Consider the following 15,894-nt stretch of genomic DNA (forward strand, 5'->3'; position numbering starts at 1 on the left):
GATTGACAGCGCACCAGGACATCATTAGCGAACCTGACGGCTGTTGAGTCGCAGACATTGTTTTTCTTGTGACAGCAACCATCAGGCTAAGTGCTTCACTAATGTTTTTAACAGTATTTAAACTCAAAATGTCACTTTAACATTTCCTACTTCAAAAGCAGTGCGAGATTAAGATACCAGCTTTGAATAATTACAAACACTGAGCTTCAACTTTGATTCCATATCATTGCGCTGACATTTAAAGAGATCCAGAACAAAGACAGACTATACACATCTTTTCAGTCGTGATGCAAAAAGAAATAATATTTCTTTCCTCCGTGTGAAATGACAGGTTGTAGATCAAAGGCAGACGGTAACCAGGAGGTCTGCTGTGTATTGAAGCGGTGCTTTTTTAAAGACAACAAGGTAACTTAGCAAAGTGTTCACGCATGGAGAAAAAAAGAAGCAATAAATGCAAATGTGTTTTCTGTTGATGACCCTTGTCAGTGTGTGACCAATCAAATGCAACCATTTTCTCCACACCAAATTTCCCTACTGGTGCTATAAGGCAAACTAGAGAAAATCCATTTGTCACACAAATATTACACTTACATTATATACACACTGTGTTAGGTAAATCACAAATAATGTACACAGAAGGGTTAGTCTTAATGTCCTGTAGATGTGATTTAACGTGTTACTAAAACATTACTGCACACAAAAATGTACGAGAAAATGAAGCTGAATTTGACTCTTTTTACGATTGAAAAGAACAATGGACGTTGTATTTGTACAACCCCCCCTTTACCGGTATATTGATTTCCTCCTTTGGCCACAGCTCCCTTCAAGTACTTTTATCCCATTTCTCCAATGCATGCCGCTAAAAAAGGGGTCACTGACATTTTCTGTATTTGAGCCTTGACCTCGAATTTAGGACCATGCTGGGAGTTTCTCCACTAAAATAAAAGAGAACCGGACACAGTCTGCTCTGCACTCACATCTTTCCGTGCACATGTTTTCCAATCGCTCTTCATCCGTCTTCCTTAGGCCCATGATTGACCCGCTTCTCCAACTCTCTAGAGAGCATCAGAACGTGAATCACCTGGTATCCTTTTGTTTGTATGCAGAGGTGAGGAACAACTACATGTTCATAACTCATGACTAACACAACCAAACCTTTTGAATTGTAAAACACATTTAAAAGATCCATGATTGATCCAATTAATCAATATACAAACAAAGCTTGTAATGACAAAATCAGTGATTTCAACAAGGGGTGCCACGCTGAGAATACTGACTGCAGCTTTAAGTCGGAGTGAGAAACAGAATTCCCACCGTCAACTTGTCATCAGCTAATTCACCTGGAGCCAGAGGGGGGAGATACACTGGACACATAGGGAGAGTTAATCTCTTCATTCATCTTTGCTAAAGAGATCGACCCAATTAGCTTGCCTCATTGACTGACAGCCCTTGTGTTTGCTCCCCCCCCCCCCCCCCTTCTTAAATCAGGAGTTATGCAGTTTATTCGAGGGAACTGTATGACAGAGAAATAATCATGATGTCTTTATTCAAATCTGTTGAGTCCGAAATATTCAGCACTGCAATTTAGTGTGACTGATTAGCCAATGGAAGGGTTGCTTGGGGATAGCTCTCCAGAGTTCTGTAATTGAGAGGATTTGACTTGGGAGAGGAGGTTTTTTTCTGCTGATAACTACACACATTCCTCTTTTTTAATGTACTTTTCTTTTTTTAGCCGCTCCTAAGAGCCAGCGCACATCCGAATTACGACGCTTGCAGAAACATTAGTATGTAGGACAGTTCATATTTTTGATTGCCGTCCCTTGGAAATGTGATACCACATCTTGTTTCGTCTGATGATTTACCAAAGTGTGTCTGGCTGGAGCCCAAAGAGCGGTCAGTGTTGGTTGGCCTGGTCACTGCCGAACTCTCAGATCTAGAAACTCAAAGATCAGCGTCAACAATGGCCCAGAGGACTGCCACAATACACACAATATAGAGAATGTTGATGCAAATGTCTGTGTGCCAACACTAATATTGTATTACAACGATATATATAAGATAGAGAAAAGATACGAGTCATTTTGCCAACCTGCCCAATATCGTAAAAACGAATGTATTTTGTACAAACCATATGCAGTTTGTACAAACTGCTAAAAAACAAGCAATTACAAGTAAACGCATTGCTGCACAATGTAAATACATTTTGCTGAAACACTCTGGTCTGGTATGACCAGTAGCTTGTGGCGGCTAATGTTAGCAAAGTGTTGTACAACTGATACTAGCAAGTTAGTTTGCTGAACTTATGATTCTTTCCTTCTGCTAATAATAACAACACGTACATTATTTTGTAGTTGTCATAAGTCACAACAGTTATCACTCGCTTTAAATAGCTGACAAAACATCTTGCATCATAATAATTACTGCCTTCCTTTCACAAGTCACACCCCGAAAAATATTGACAAGTTTGTCAAAACCGTGACAGTTTGACAAAAGTACGGTTATATTCTGTAGCTGGCACAGACGTACATGCAAGGCTTAAAAAAGGGATGAAAGGCATCAAATAATGAGCCGTTTCATTATAATCCTGTATGGGTAATTATGAGATTAATATGTCAATGCTGGTTTTGGCAGGTTTTGCAGCCAGGAAAGGCTATATTTACCACAGTCCTGGTGCCACGATGCACTGAAAACAGCTTTCTTTCACATTAAATCTCATTTATATTGTACAGAAAAAAAGAGAGATGCTGTTATTCTTTTCCAAAACGCCCTACTAATGCTCTGGGGCATGATTTGTCATTGTTATTCAGCGCTCGCTCACCTACACTTAAAACATGATCCTTCTAGATTTTAATTAAGCACCAAGGTACCTCCCAAGGGGTTCTGGCTTGGCAAAGGAAAGTAGTTTGATTTATGTACTACTTTGTTGTTCCTGCTTGAAGCTTGCCTGTTATAAGGGACCGTGGTGATGAATGAAAGAAACGGGCAATTATTCTTATTTGTTCATTAGTTCCTGTAAATAATGCATTCTTCTAACAACGTCAATACCCACTAATAGTGAAGCATTCTCTTTACGTGTCATCTCCTTACCCCCAAAACAATCAAAACATAAACCAACTGGTTACACTGGGAATCCTACTGTAAGCTGGGAACATGTTGAGACATGTTTAGCTACATTTAGAGACAAATAACTGCTAAATCAACAAAAAGCTGATAGGAATTTGCCTCAGTGTGTTCAGCATGCCTACTGGATAATGCATCTCTTTATGCGTCCCCCATACAGCAGCAAATAGCACAAAACACCTAAACTACGGTACTCATTTGCTGAACATTATGGGATGCCATTTCAACAGCGATTGTATTCACAATTTAGTGGCTGTTAGATCAGCAATCATCAGAAAACATTGTGGCAGCTTAAAGCAATCCCTGAAGCATAAGTGTACATATTTGTCTCAGTCATGATATCAACACACCCTCTTAATACTCTATTTATACAGTTAATATGAATTTCTGGTTAGACATATAAATGCACAAGGCTAAGCCAATGAACCACACTAAAACATAAAAGTGTAGTTACTGCAGTGATTTGTTTAAAAAAGCAACATGTTTCATCCTGTAGTAATGAGAAGCCAAGCTCATTTCAGGTAGCATATTCCAAATATCCCAAAAGCATTATACTCATTCTCTTTCTGGGTAAGCATTGCTTATTCAGTCATCATATAGCGTGGACAGCAGCCAGCTTTCAATATGAAACTTTAAGTATTGGCAGGAGTATAATCCAGACTACCCAGGTGTGCAGTATGCAGCTGTTTGTAATAAAAGACCACATGCCCAGCAATATCATATGACAAATACTCATGAGTGATGTAATAATGTTCAGACAGTAATACTTGTTATGAATCTGGACAAAAATCTCTGTAGCAGTAGATTTTGTCATTCTTTCTCTTTGTATGTACTTGTTTCTCTGGATGAGTGTCAGCTGATCGTCTACAACCTATAACGGTATGTTAAACTTGCCTGGCCCGCTGTGGCACACAGACACATCGACGGATCAAAGCGGTAGCTGAAGATGAAAGTGAAGACGGTCAGCCACCTCGGCGACACAAGAATGGTTAGAGAGACAGACCTTGTACAAGGTCCGCTCTCCTAGATGCGTATCAGAAGGTAATGGAGTCTCGGAACTACAGGGGTGCTGCAGGATCGCTACGATTAGCTCGTGGAACTGCTGAAGGTCACCACTGCTGAGCTGAGCAGCCACAAGCCCTCATAAAACCATGCAGCGTATCATTATTTTCAAAGTGTTTCATTATGGACGGTTAACCTTGGCTAACTCCGACCCCACACTTTAATCAGCTGCCTGTAATGCCTTTGAAGCAGCGTAATCATTCAGCTTCTTTTCTTGTTTATCAGCGGGAGAGACACAAATGTTGTTGGAGCCTATTTTTTTTTTTTTTAAAAAGAGAAACCTCTTTCCACTAGGCTGTGCAGGTATTTGAAAAGTTACACCATGAGTCAGAACCTCCAAAGATGAGGAACTATATCGGTTTCCTTGGAAGGAATGTCATTTGAAAGAACTATCAGTGGCAGTCCAGAGAGGGAAACCCTGCCAAGGCTGAGGCCTCACAGACCATGATCTTGTTTCTACTGCTGCCATCCCGCACTATGACCACATGCGAGAGTCCACGAGCCAGCAGAAACACACACACACACACACGCACACACACACACACACGCACACACGCACACACACACACACACACATCACAATAAACAAGGACATGCTGTGAATGAGCCTCGACTTCAACTCCCGAAAATATCTGAAGTCGGCTCAAGAATTTCATGGACCCCATTCATGATCCCAGTCGAGGTTTCAGGGACCGGACCTTTATTATATGGCTGGAGCTTTTACCGAGGCCGTGTCCATTGTTCCTTTTGATCATGCGACTGAATTAAAACCAGACCGAGTCATGAATACTGCATGTTTTTCATCCGACTGGAAATCTGAGGATAAAGAATCCTCAAAGCAGTGATACTTCAGTAATATGTTGAGAGCTTTGCTCATTCAAATGAACATGATTGTTGGGCAATTACAGCCAACAGAATAAAGTAAGAGTGATGTCATGAGCCGTTTTCTGCAGAACATCTTTGATATGTCTTCCCAACAATATGAGGTCCTAGCAACTACAGCGTGATTATCATTTGTGTAGCAATGTTTAGGCAACTCAAAGCTCTTTTTTGAGGGTTAGAAAAAGATTCTGATCTTAGATCAACATTGGAAAAGGTCTGGGTGTACTGCCTCGTGCTTAAAGTAAGGTTTCCAGTTTGTACAAATATAAAATTTCATTATAGGGAAACCTAAAATTAAATTTGTAAAATTAAATAAATTAGTGACTCGGCAAGAGTGAAACAATGACAGTAGATTAGAGGGCAGAAATACTAAGAACAACAGAGCAGTTGTTGTAAATTGCTTGCAGACGGGCCTATTTACATGAACATGTTATCTATAATGGATGCAAAGATATTTGTGACAAAGTATAGGGAAGACATAAAGGGCAAACATTTTCTTCTAAGAACAGCTGTTTTACTCTCCTCCAGGGCTTCACGGTACAGCGAGACAGTGCACTGTACTGAGATCTTGATATCATCATGAACATGAATTATGGCAAAACACAAAAGTATACATGCCAGAGAGTATCAGTCTAATGCATGTACATAAAATATCCAATCAAACTGTGGCAGAGTGCGATGGCAGTTTTCCAATGTTAAAAGACTATTAAAGCTCATTTAGGGCGGTGGGGTGGGGGGGTTTATAGGCTGCCGTATTATTGCTATGGTAGAGTAACTGCTGAGATAGACATTAACAATATCCAACTGCCACAAACAGACTATGTTTGAGAAGGATGAGTGCGTACCAGCATGAACAGAATCAAGCAAGATGGGAACAATACAGTTCCTGTAAGCAACAAATACATCAGTGTACAGTATATTTGTAAAAGCTATGGTTTAAAGTGGTGCTTACATGTTTTGCTGTGCAACAAACAGGCTGTATTTAAAGTTGGTCTTTCTTGAACTCTCAGTTGGCTCCAACGTGCGATCTATTTGACTATTCAAATAAAACTTTTATTCACCCCCATTATTTAAGCTCTTTGTTCATCGAGTCGGAGGGATATTTGCACACCTGCTACTCTTGTCGGTGCTTTTAGTGCAACCCGGTAACATGCTGCATTATGGGAATGTGTCACGTAGGTGGGGGCAAGTGAAAAAAGGGTGAATTAATCAAACTGCCTAACATGTAATACTACACACAAATATAAATATATTCAGTCAACCTGATACGTGAACATTTGCTGGAACAGTGACAGCTAAATTGGAGAGAGAAATCCTAAAGACAATAAATATTGTTTGGTTGACGGGACTAATTTCTTCAGGAATAATTACTATTTGAAAATAAGATATTCTGCACAATTGGTACCCGACTTAAAAGTAAATATGGGATACAGCTAAAGGAAAGACGTCTAATATAGAAATAGCAGCAATGAATTCAACAAGTCCAGCCCCGAAAATATTACCCATAAGGAGGGCATTCGTCAGTGGCCTTTGCTCCTTGAAAAGAGCTCAGGAGAGGAGCTTAAGTCAAGCAAGTCAAGTTAAAAGGAAAACAGCTGAATGTTTTTGATACAGTCTGTGAGCCCATTAGGAGAGTTGGACATTAGATCTATGAAACATGGAATGGCTGCCTCTCTGGAAAGCTTTAAAAATGAATGTGTCTTAACAGCGAGGCTAACCACTAAAGGGACACAACACTTATTGAATCAGCCAACCAGAAAGTGATTGACTGGTCCTTTTGAAAACTGCTTAATTCACGGTAAAAGCGGTTTTCAGGGGCGCTGGGAGTTTTTCCCCTTCCTTTTAATAAGTCAGCAAGGTTGAGGCTGTCAAAGATGTAGTGAGCCGAAACCAGATTAAAACAGTTTATCATGGTGGAAAAATATACCTTGTGGGGGCTCTGCTTGGATTCAAAGGGGCACAGTATTCACACAAATAACAAGACTCCTACAGGAGGCTCATTTTACCTTTGACCTTACGAGATACACTAACCCAATCAGTAGATTTACTATTTTTCATGTCTGTGACATATAAAGAATTTAGAAAAACTTGAGTACCTGAAGTGCCTCTGGTACTCGAGTGGAGAGGTATCTCAGTCTCATCAGAAGATGATGGTCCAGTCCTAAAGCTCACTCCCTCACTGGCCTGTCCTGTGCGGAACTGTGGCTTATGGCAGTTCTTAGAGTGGGCTTAGATTTGAAGCTTTGTGCATCTCCTCAAAAAATAAATACTCAAGTTTAAATAGATTTGAGTTGTGTCACACAACTTCGAAATTGAACTGAGTGTGGATTCCTTTTTTCTGCTATATATGGTTTGGTCATCTTCAAAATACAGTAAACATTGGAATAATGACTGTGTTGTGTTTTATTTACAGCGTGCCGATGGATGAAATAATGACATATTTAGGAGAAAAGTAATAAGCATTTTTCTTTTGAGTAACATATATTGCAATGTACTGAATCTAAATTCAGGGATAAAAAATTAAGGCAAAAAAAAGATTCCTGAAGCGATCAGAAATAGAGCTTGTGTTCTATTTACCGTGAATTTAAAATCACCAGACAACACTTTAAGAAAAAACAACAACTCTTCTTTCAAGACTTTGAACGTCAAAATAAACATTTTCTCCTCAGGCACTAACATGGTTTGATGGATGATGTAGTGATGTTGTGTGCATGATCAAAATCCAATAACAACTGTGCTTCTCTTGTGGGTTCATCCACTTTGAAGCACTGACATAGATGTTTGTGAAACAGCCATGCAGCTACAAATAGTGGGGACTGTCAGTGTTAATCCTAAAGGAAAAACGTAAGAAAGGTACACACACGGATGGCTTACTATGTGGAAATGTTTGACGTGCAAGCTGGCATTCTTGTTTTACACTGAGGCTCCCATTTGTCTCAGGCCGACTCAGTACAGCGAGATGTTCTTTGTCCGCAAGTCATATCAGGAGGACATGCGATGCCCGCTGGGTCCACAATCCACCAGTGGAGAAACAATTGAAGAGTGTGAGGCCTGCCTAAATGAGCCGCACTGAGTAATGTAATGAAGTGGATTTATGAGCAGTGATGGCGGGATTACAGAAGGTCTTTACGAGTGCTGATCTGGGTAATGGTCTATGTCTGCCTTAGATTTCAAAGCCTCTCTCATATCCACCTCATAAACAACGCGGACAAGCTGGTCTTACGTTTCCCACAGGTTCAGACCGTTGGTTCAGATCATCAGATTATACTTGTAAAACAAGTTGCAATGGGACTTGGTGTGTGTGTGTGTGTGTGTGTGTGTGTGTGTGTGTGTGTGTGCATTATGTCAACAGTTCAACAAAATGAAGAGAGTGACAGCTGTGATAACAATGTGCCACAGGAATCACAAACTATCAGGCTCAGAGTTTAATACCAAGCTGCGTTAGCTGTAGTTCGGGTCGCTTCTTTAGAAACAATCGCTGTGAACCCCTTGAAGGTCAGTTTTCATAAACATGACATGGTTTCCATCAATATGATCTTTAATGCAAGCGCATCGCTGTATGCCATCATTCAGCGTTCAGACATCCTGCAGGAAGTGGGGAGCTGTGCATTAACACAATGTTAACATCTGCCCTGTGGAGACATATGTGTAGTGCAGTCAGTCAAACAGAGCAGTCGCTCTTAGAGGCAGGAACTCCGAGTACAGTGTGTCTTCGAGCGGGCGGACTAAAAATAACACTGTCTAATCTCAGTGGGAAAATTGGGTGTTTAATAAATCTGTTGAACTACATCTCCTGACAGGCTACAATTAAAAAGACACGGCAAAACACATCAGCTATTCACTTCTCGGACATTTAAACATTTAACATGCACCTTGAAGTCATATCCATCAACTGCTGAGTTTGACAAAGCAGAAAGCCTCTGAGGTTACACCCCAGCCCCCAATACACACACACCCACACACACACACACACCCACACCCACACACACACACACACACACACCCACACCCACACCCACACACACACCCACACACACATTTAAAGCTGTGTTTGGATATGTTTAGAATGTGTGTGATGAAATGGCACCAGCTGTGTACACTGGAGAGATGCACAAGACCCCCCCCTGTTGAGCAGAGTGTTAACCCCTTCCCTCCCGATGATTTGGAAAGGACAGCAAAGACAAAAGAGGCCTGGCTCACTATGGTTTGGCCAAACTAAGATGTTACTGCCGGGGGGGGTGTTGCTGTACAGTTCTTCACTAAGGCCCTTCTCTTAGTTCTTTAAATCTAAATTGTTTTCAGTTTACCTATACGTGGGTCAGTGGGGCCTACATGAGCAGGCTTCTGTTTCACCTCCGTCACCACATTTTACAGGCTTAATAAAATCCTCTGATAATTGCAGCTGCACCCCTACATCATCAAGTCAAGTCTTACAGTCTGAACAACTTCCTAGCTGTTGTTTATTGTTTCATATCGTAGGTGGGTTAATGATAAAATACAAAGAATTTGATAAATACCAAAATATCAGGGTGGCTTTTTCCAATGTTAAGTTTTCCTTAAAAAAGGAAAAAGTAGAATATGTGCAGCAAAAGAGATTTTGTCTGATTATTATGGCATACTTAAAGTGGATTTGACGACGACCGGAGTTACCGTGTTAACAGCATCAAATAAAGTTTGAGCAGCTCCTTTCTACGTAATACAACAGAAGAACAACGGGTGCTTTTGTTTACAGCGCAAACAAACTATTAAACGTTGATTTAATAAAGAAGTCAATAATAACTACAGCCGTAATCAGATTTCATGCTGAACATGGCACTTGTAGTCTTCCCTGAGATCAGGGCACAGCAAAGTTGGTTAGCTTGCTGAGTAGTTGGTGTTGTGCAGCCTGTTGCCTTCAGCCCGCTGATGGGAAAAAAAGAAGCTGAAAATGGCCTCTCTTTTTTTTTGTAGTGTTGTCACAATACTGGAATTACTAACTGATACAACACCTCAAAATATTGATATTTCTGATACCAGAGGGAATATTTCAATACTAGGTTGTTATTAAAAGATAATTAGCTGTTGTGTGTGTCCACTCACTCTCTGAGAGAAGAGTGAGCAGAAAGCACATCTGGTCCCACGTATCCATACTGCTGACAATTGTTATCGAAACCATTTAAAATATTCAATAGTATCTAAACTTCCAATATGTATGACTACACCATAGAAAACATATTTTTAATGTATGATTTTTGACTCCAGATCGGGAATGGCAGACCCCGCCACTACCAATACAAGCTACAGTATCGTTTGGCAATGAATGGAATTGAATGTCTAATGCACGAAAACTGTCGATCAGCAATGGTGACGCATATGGGGTTTGATTTCATGAAAATAGTAAGGATTGTGACTTGGAGTGAAAAGAAGCTGCCATTGATTAGATCTGATGAGAACTTGCCTGTTGAAATGTTTACTGAGCACAATAGTTGCATGTCCACTTACAAAGCTCAACATCAACAATAATAGAGGATGATTTTGGTTTAGCTTGAAGCTTTCCCTCTACAATGTATTATGAAGCTCTTTGTCTGTATGCTTGTGGCATTAAATTACTCTGATGTATGGTCCATTCCCAAAGAATTAGGACGTCTCAGTGGTGCAAGTGTTAGCACCGGTGCAGGTGAAGAGTTTGTATTAACATCTGTTGTTAATTTCAGTCTCTGCAGATGGAGGCAATGAAAGCCCACACTAAATGGTGCCTGCATCTGAAACATTATTAAACCTTGAAAGAAAAAAAAATAGACCAGATGGCCATAAATATGGGAATAACACTGAGTCTATTTCATGAAACCATTAAAGTCAATAACATATGACTTTTGCAAATATCAAAAGCAGTCAAATCCAGACAGCTCCTTGTGTTTGCTTCGACGCAGTGCATGACTGAGGAGCTTGCCCAGAAAAACCACATAACTTCAACTGTCTCGCATCGCTGGCATTACCAAAACAAGAAATTGGATAAATGATGATTAGATGCCAGCGTATTCATTCAAAGTTGTCTAAACTTAAAAAAAAAGGCAGCTCGTATACATTTTAATGACTACAACCAGGTGTTCTTAACACGAGCCAAAGAGCCAGTGAAACTAAGAGTCTTTATCACAGATAAATTGGAAACAACGCACCTTGAAGTAGCAACCAATCAGTAAAACTATGGTCCTCGGCAGGTGTGCCCTTGAGCATAGCTGATAAGTGTTCACTCGTAAGTAAAGGTAGCGTAAGAGAAGCAGACCCGGCTTTGACATCCCCGTCTCCAACCTGAATGCTCTGCATTTAAATGGTAAAAACTGACAGAAATCAGCCTTTACATTTGCTGTAAGGAGAGTTTTGATAAAAGGTACTGAGTATATTTCTAGGTGATTACAGCAAGTGATCTTTCTTGAGTTCATTCATTCAGCTGTGTGAAGTTGTGGCGTGTTTCTCTCCAGCACCACTGTTTCTGCTTCATCTCGGTGCCAAAAGAAACGGCAGCTTCATTAGTCATGACTGCAGCACCTAATTAAGTTTGTGCCACTCGTTTGGATTTTTCTGTAAATTTAAAAGATTCTCTGATGTTTCAAAGTGCCTCTGGGCCCTTCTGTCTCTGTTGTCATTAAAATTGAACATTTCCTGTGCCAGCGTTTTTGAGGGAGTATTGCCTCTTTTCAAATCAAAAACTGTGAATCCAGTGAAAGTCATGCTGTTTGCAAAAAGGTGCTGTGACAGCCTATAAATAGATTACAGAAGTAATGCCTCAGTTCTGTAGGACTTGTAAGCACGCCACTTCTTCTGGAGGACTAGCCGCCATGCATTGTGCTACCTTTCAGCTAGCTGATTCAAACAAATTGGAGGCTGATTTGAAAGATGCATGTAAGAGCGGCTATTTGTTCGCCATGGAAAAAGGCATTGTAATTAGCATGAAATGCATGCTTTGTACTCTCCCTCTCTCCCCCCCCCAAACATAACTGGTGGAGATACTGGATAGGCACCTTCTCGCCACCCTCCCCTCTCGCTCTCAGCCTCCTTTTTGCATCGTGGCCAATTACTGTTACAGATGGAAAATCTCACTTGACCTGGGGAATTTATGAGCGGGGATAAAAATCGCACTTCGACTCTTTACACCAAATCAAAGCGATGTAGTTAGCGTTTCTCAAGGCTGATGAAGACATGATGAAATTGGGCACATATGACAACTTGGCCACATGACAAAAGAGCTGATGAAACAGTGAGACAAACCTGGTAACTGTTTAGAGCAGCATCAGATTGCAAGGGCAAACAGCACTATAGGGCTGAATGCATTTGGGGGGGGGGGGGCCTGTGTGCGCGAGGAGGGTTGGGGGATGTATGGAGGGGGCTACCATTGTTTAAACTTTGTAAAACGCTGCACTGGTGTCATCAGTCTGTCAAAGTGATGTCCCCTCTTGCTGGTGGTACGAGGGAGGCATGCTACCGATGGATAACCGGGCAAATAGTTCAAGTGTTACATCACTGAGAAAGTAATCGCCAAGTATCATCGGCGTTTTACATGACCACTGCCTCGCATAGTTGGAGAGTTAATAAACATGTCATACCTCAGCAATGTGAGGAACAGGGCTGCCAGTACAGCCTACAGATGCAGGGAAGTGAATAAACTAAACTTGTAAACAATGCAGGCCGTCTGAGCTGGGAGCGAGTAGATAAAGCGCTGTTGTACATCATGTGGCTGCCTCTATTAGAATGACAGTCTGAGGGGTTTACTGATGCCATGTTGAAGATAAGCGCTCAACACAATGAAATGAAATGCACTGAGCAGATCTAAAGTGTGCCGTCTATCTCTTTCCGTGTGTTTGTGATTCTATGCGCAGCTGTTTAAGCACAATCTCCAAGAGCCATCAGTAGCAACCCGGATGTGCCGAAGCTAAATACTCTGAATAAAGTTGTAATGAGTGTGTGTCTGTGTGTGTGTGTGTGTGTGTGTGTGGGGGGGGGGTGGTAGAAAAGGAGCAGCTCCACATGCCAAAGGGTAAACAAGCATAACATGGCATTTAACTGCACCCCTGTTGAGGTTCTTGTAACAGGATCTGAGTCCAGCAGAGCATTTTATTTTGACACTCGATACACTGTGTCATACTTTCACCACATTGTAATGCATGCAGCCATTCTGTCACGTAGATCGCTGATGCACCGCTCCATCACTGATGTCTAGGAACATGTAACTATGTGTGTGTGTGTGTGTGTGTGTGTGTATGTATATATATAGCCAACAGCGCCCGTGGCTGTGGATCACATCACTCTGGTGAGAGTTCAGCAGTGCAGCGTGGCCGGTCCGAGCTGGACCAAAGTAACGCTGTGTGCCACTGTGCACTTGTCGCGTGCTCTCATTTCCATTGGTGGTTCACAACAGCAAAGTTTGTGGCAAGAGAGGGAGGCATTAATTAAGCAACTCCCAGAAAGACAGTAATGATTAGCGGCTAATTATTAGTCAGAGTGGAGGGGAAACAACTAAGAAAATGAAAATATGGTTACTTTTAATTCAAGTTAATTATGGATGGATAATCCCTCAGCCCGGTGCAGTTACGGTGCACCAGCGTGGTCACACAACACAGAACTAGACAACAGCACAAACACAGAGGGTGTTTCTCACCTTGTTGAAGTTGTAGTAGCCCAAACAGTGGGCAAAATCCAGGTTCGCTGGTTCTCCCGGAATAGAATTCCCACCAGCAGTCGGATAAAATCTTACATCCATGGTGTGTGTGTGTGTGTGAGACAGCCGCGCAGCTGTAGCTGTAACGTTAGCCTACTCTGCAAACCGAGATCAATTTGTTTCTGCCGTGTACAATCCCAGCGCACAGAGAGAGAGAGAGAGAGAGAGAGAGAGAGAGAGAGAGAGAGAGAGAGAGAGAGAGAGAGACGGAGAAAGAGAGACGGAGAAAGAGAGGCGGTGAAAGTGACCCAAGCTTTGTTGTGGGGGGGCGACTGAGACACTGTGGCAGGGTAAGGGAAGAGGGGGAAAGGTTCGGTGTGAAGTTTCGATATCCCTCTTCTACACCTGGTTCGGCCGCTTCATCTCGCAGGAAGCCCACGTGAAGGTTGGACTGAGCCGAATATAAGCTGTCCGTCAAGCGGCAGTAGACGCTGTGTGCCCATGCATTTACACACAGCTGCTGCTGCTGCTGTATACAAAGAAGCCACGAGACCGGCGACTGAGCGTGGGTCCACCTCCTTTTCCTCCCCCTTCAGTCGCAGGAAAAAGAAGAAAAAAAAAGGAAAACTGCAACAAAGTAGTAATAACCACGAAGTAAGTCCGCGCGTCAAAACAGTACCAGTACTCAGAAAGGTGTCCCCTGTCCTCCGCTGTGTCCCTCAGAAGTTTATTTCTCCCAACTTAGGAAACTCGTTGGTGAAGCAGGTTTGAGTAGGAAGTAGCTAGCTGGCTGCGCGAGCCCCTCTGCTAAATAGAGCGATTGGGAGGTTTGTAAAACAAGCCAAACAACACTCCACAGATGGTGCAATTAGTGGATATGATGTAGTACAGTGTGTGTGTATGTGTGTGTGTGTTCGAGTTCAGCCCACGGCTCTGCCTGTCGTAGTGATGAACAAGGCAAAATGTGTGAACACGCCAGCCACTCCCCAAACACACGTAGCCACTCCCATTAAAACACTGCATTTAACTCCATGTGACATGTTGGCATATGATTTACAATTATAGGATTCTTTTTTTTTTTTGCATATGAATATGTATTTTATTATTTGAAACCATGCATATCAGCATGCTTTCTTTTCTGATGATGATTCTCGTCTGTCAGTGGGGAATGACAGCATGCTTTAAAAAGTGCCAATGCTGAGTATTTGATGATCCAAGACATTTATTTTTCTGGAAGCTTTTTGAATTTTGAATTTCCTTCTAGCTTTATTCACAATTGATCACTTGGATGTGCCGACTAGATGCTATCGTAGCTAGTAAAAGACAGCCCAGCTGCGTGCATGTTTCTGTGACAGAACTTAACACAGACTTGTACTTTCTGTAGTTTTCTTGTCTCTTGCTCTCTCTGTTTTCCTTCTTGTTCCCGTATATGTTCATGCATTGGAGTCATAAAGCCCCAGAATAATTGGAACATTTTCAACTTGTGCAGACGCGTCTTCTCCTCAAGGCAAACTCGCAACTGTTCACATGTACTTACATCTCTGTCTTGACTTTTGCGCCACCTCTAAGATTTACTTCATGTTTTGCCTGAATACATCTCTAGTTTCAGATCACCTATATATATATATGAGGTTCTCAAAGTCAAGACATCCGTAACGTTTCCCAGAGCATATCCCTGTATTTCTTTATATCCAGGTCTACTTAGTGTACATAAATACATACCCAGGGTAGAAGCAATTTTGTGGTAACCAACTTCAAAAAAGTCAGTTTGTTAATTTATTCATTCACTCTTCATTTGAAATACAGGTTGCTCACTATTTAAAGTTATGGCAAGCTTGTGCTCTATGTTGCAGGGAGTTGTAGCCATCTCTAACCAATGTCTCCTCAAACCAAACATCAGTTAGAGATCTGCCCTGGCTACAGCCATGTTTCAGACCCCATATAAAATAATGATAATAGCAATAGGCTATTTAGTCATTTTGAAAAAATGAGGAGCAAACAAAAATACAAGAAAGTACCAGGGCAGATGTGGTGGTGCTCAGAGGCCACTGAGAAAAACAACACATCCTGCTCTTGTTATACAACTGCAGCATTTGACACTGTTTTTAGAACTTTTATGATATGAATATGCATGTGTTTTAACAAGTCCTCATACCAAAGTGTGAGTCATTTTGACAGTGTCAACAGTGTTTGTAAAA

The 15,894-nt window shown here is 41.5% G+C and overlaps 1 protein-coding gene across 1 annotated transcript in view; it reads right to left on the minus strand.

Annotated features, from left to right (window-relative positions):
* The window catches only part of tox3 (TOX high mobility group box family member 3), a 40,774-nt gene extending 26,165 nt beyond the window's left edge, over positions 1–14,609 (minus strand). The window contains exon 1 of the mRNA XM_068731140.1: positions 13,697–14,609. Within this exon, the coding sequence (XP_068587241.1) occupies positions 13,697–13,798 (102 nt within the window). The 5' untranslated portion in view covers positions 13,799–14,609. The remainder of the gene's footprint in view (positions 1–13,696) is intronic.
* Positions 14,610–15,894: the final 1,285 nt, after the last annotated feature.

The sequence above is a fragment of the Cebidichthys violaceus genome, unplaced genomic scaffold (genome assembly GCF_023349555.1).
Source record: "Cebidichthys violaceus isolate CVI_PGR_0920_01 unplaced genomic scaffold, fCebVio1.0.p SCAF_5, whole genome shotgun sequence".
Taxonomy (NCBI): domain Eukaryota; kingdom Metazoa; phylum Chordata; class Actinopteri; order Perciformes; family Stichaeidae; genus Cebidichthys; species Cebidichthys violaceus.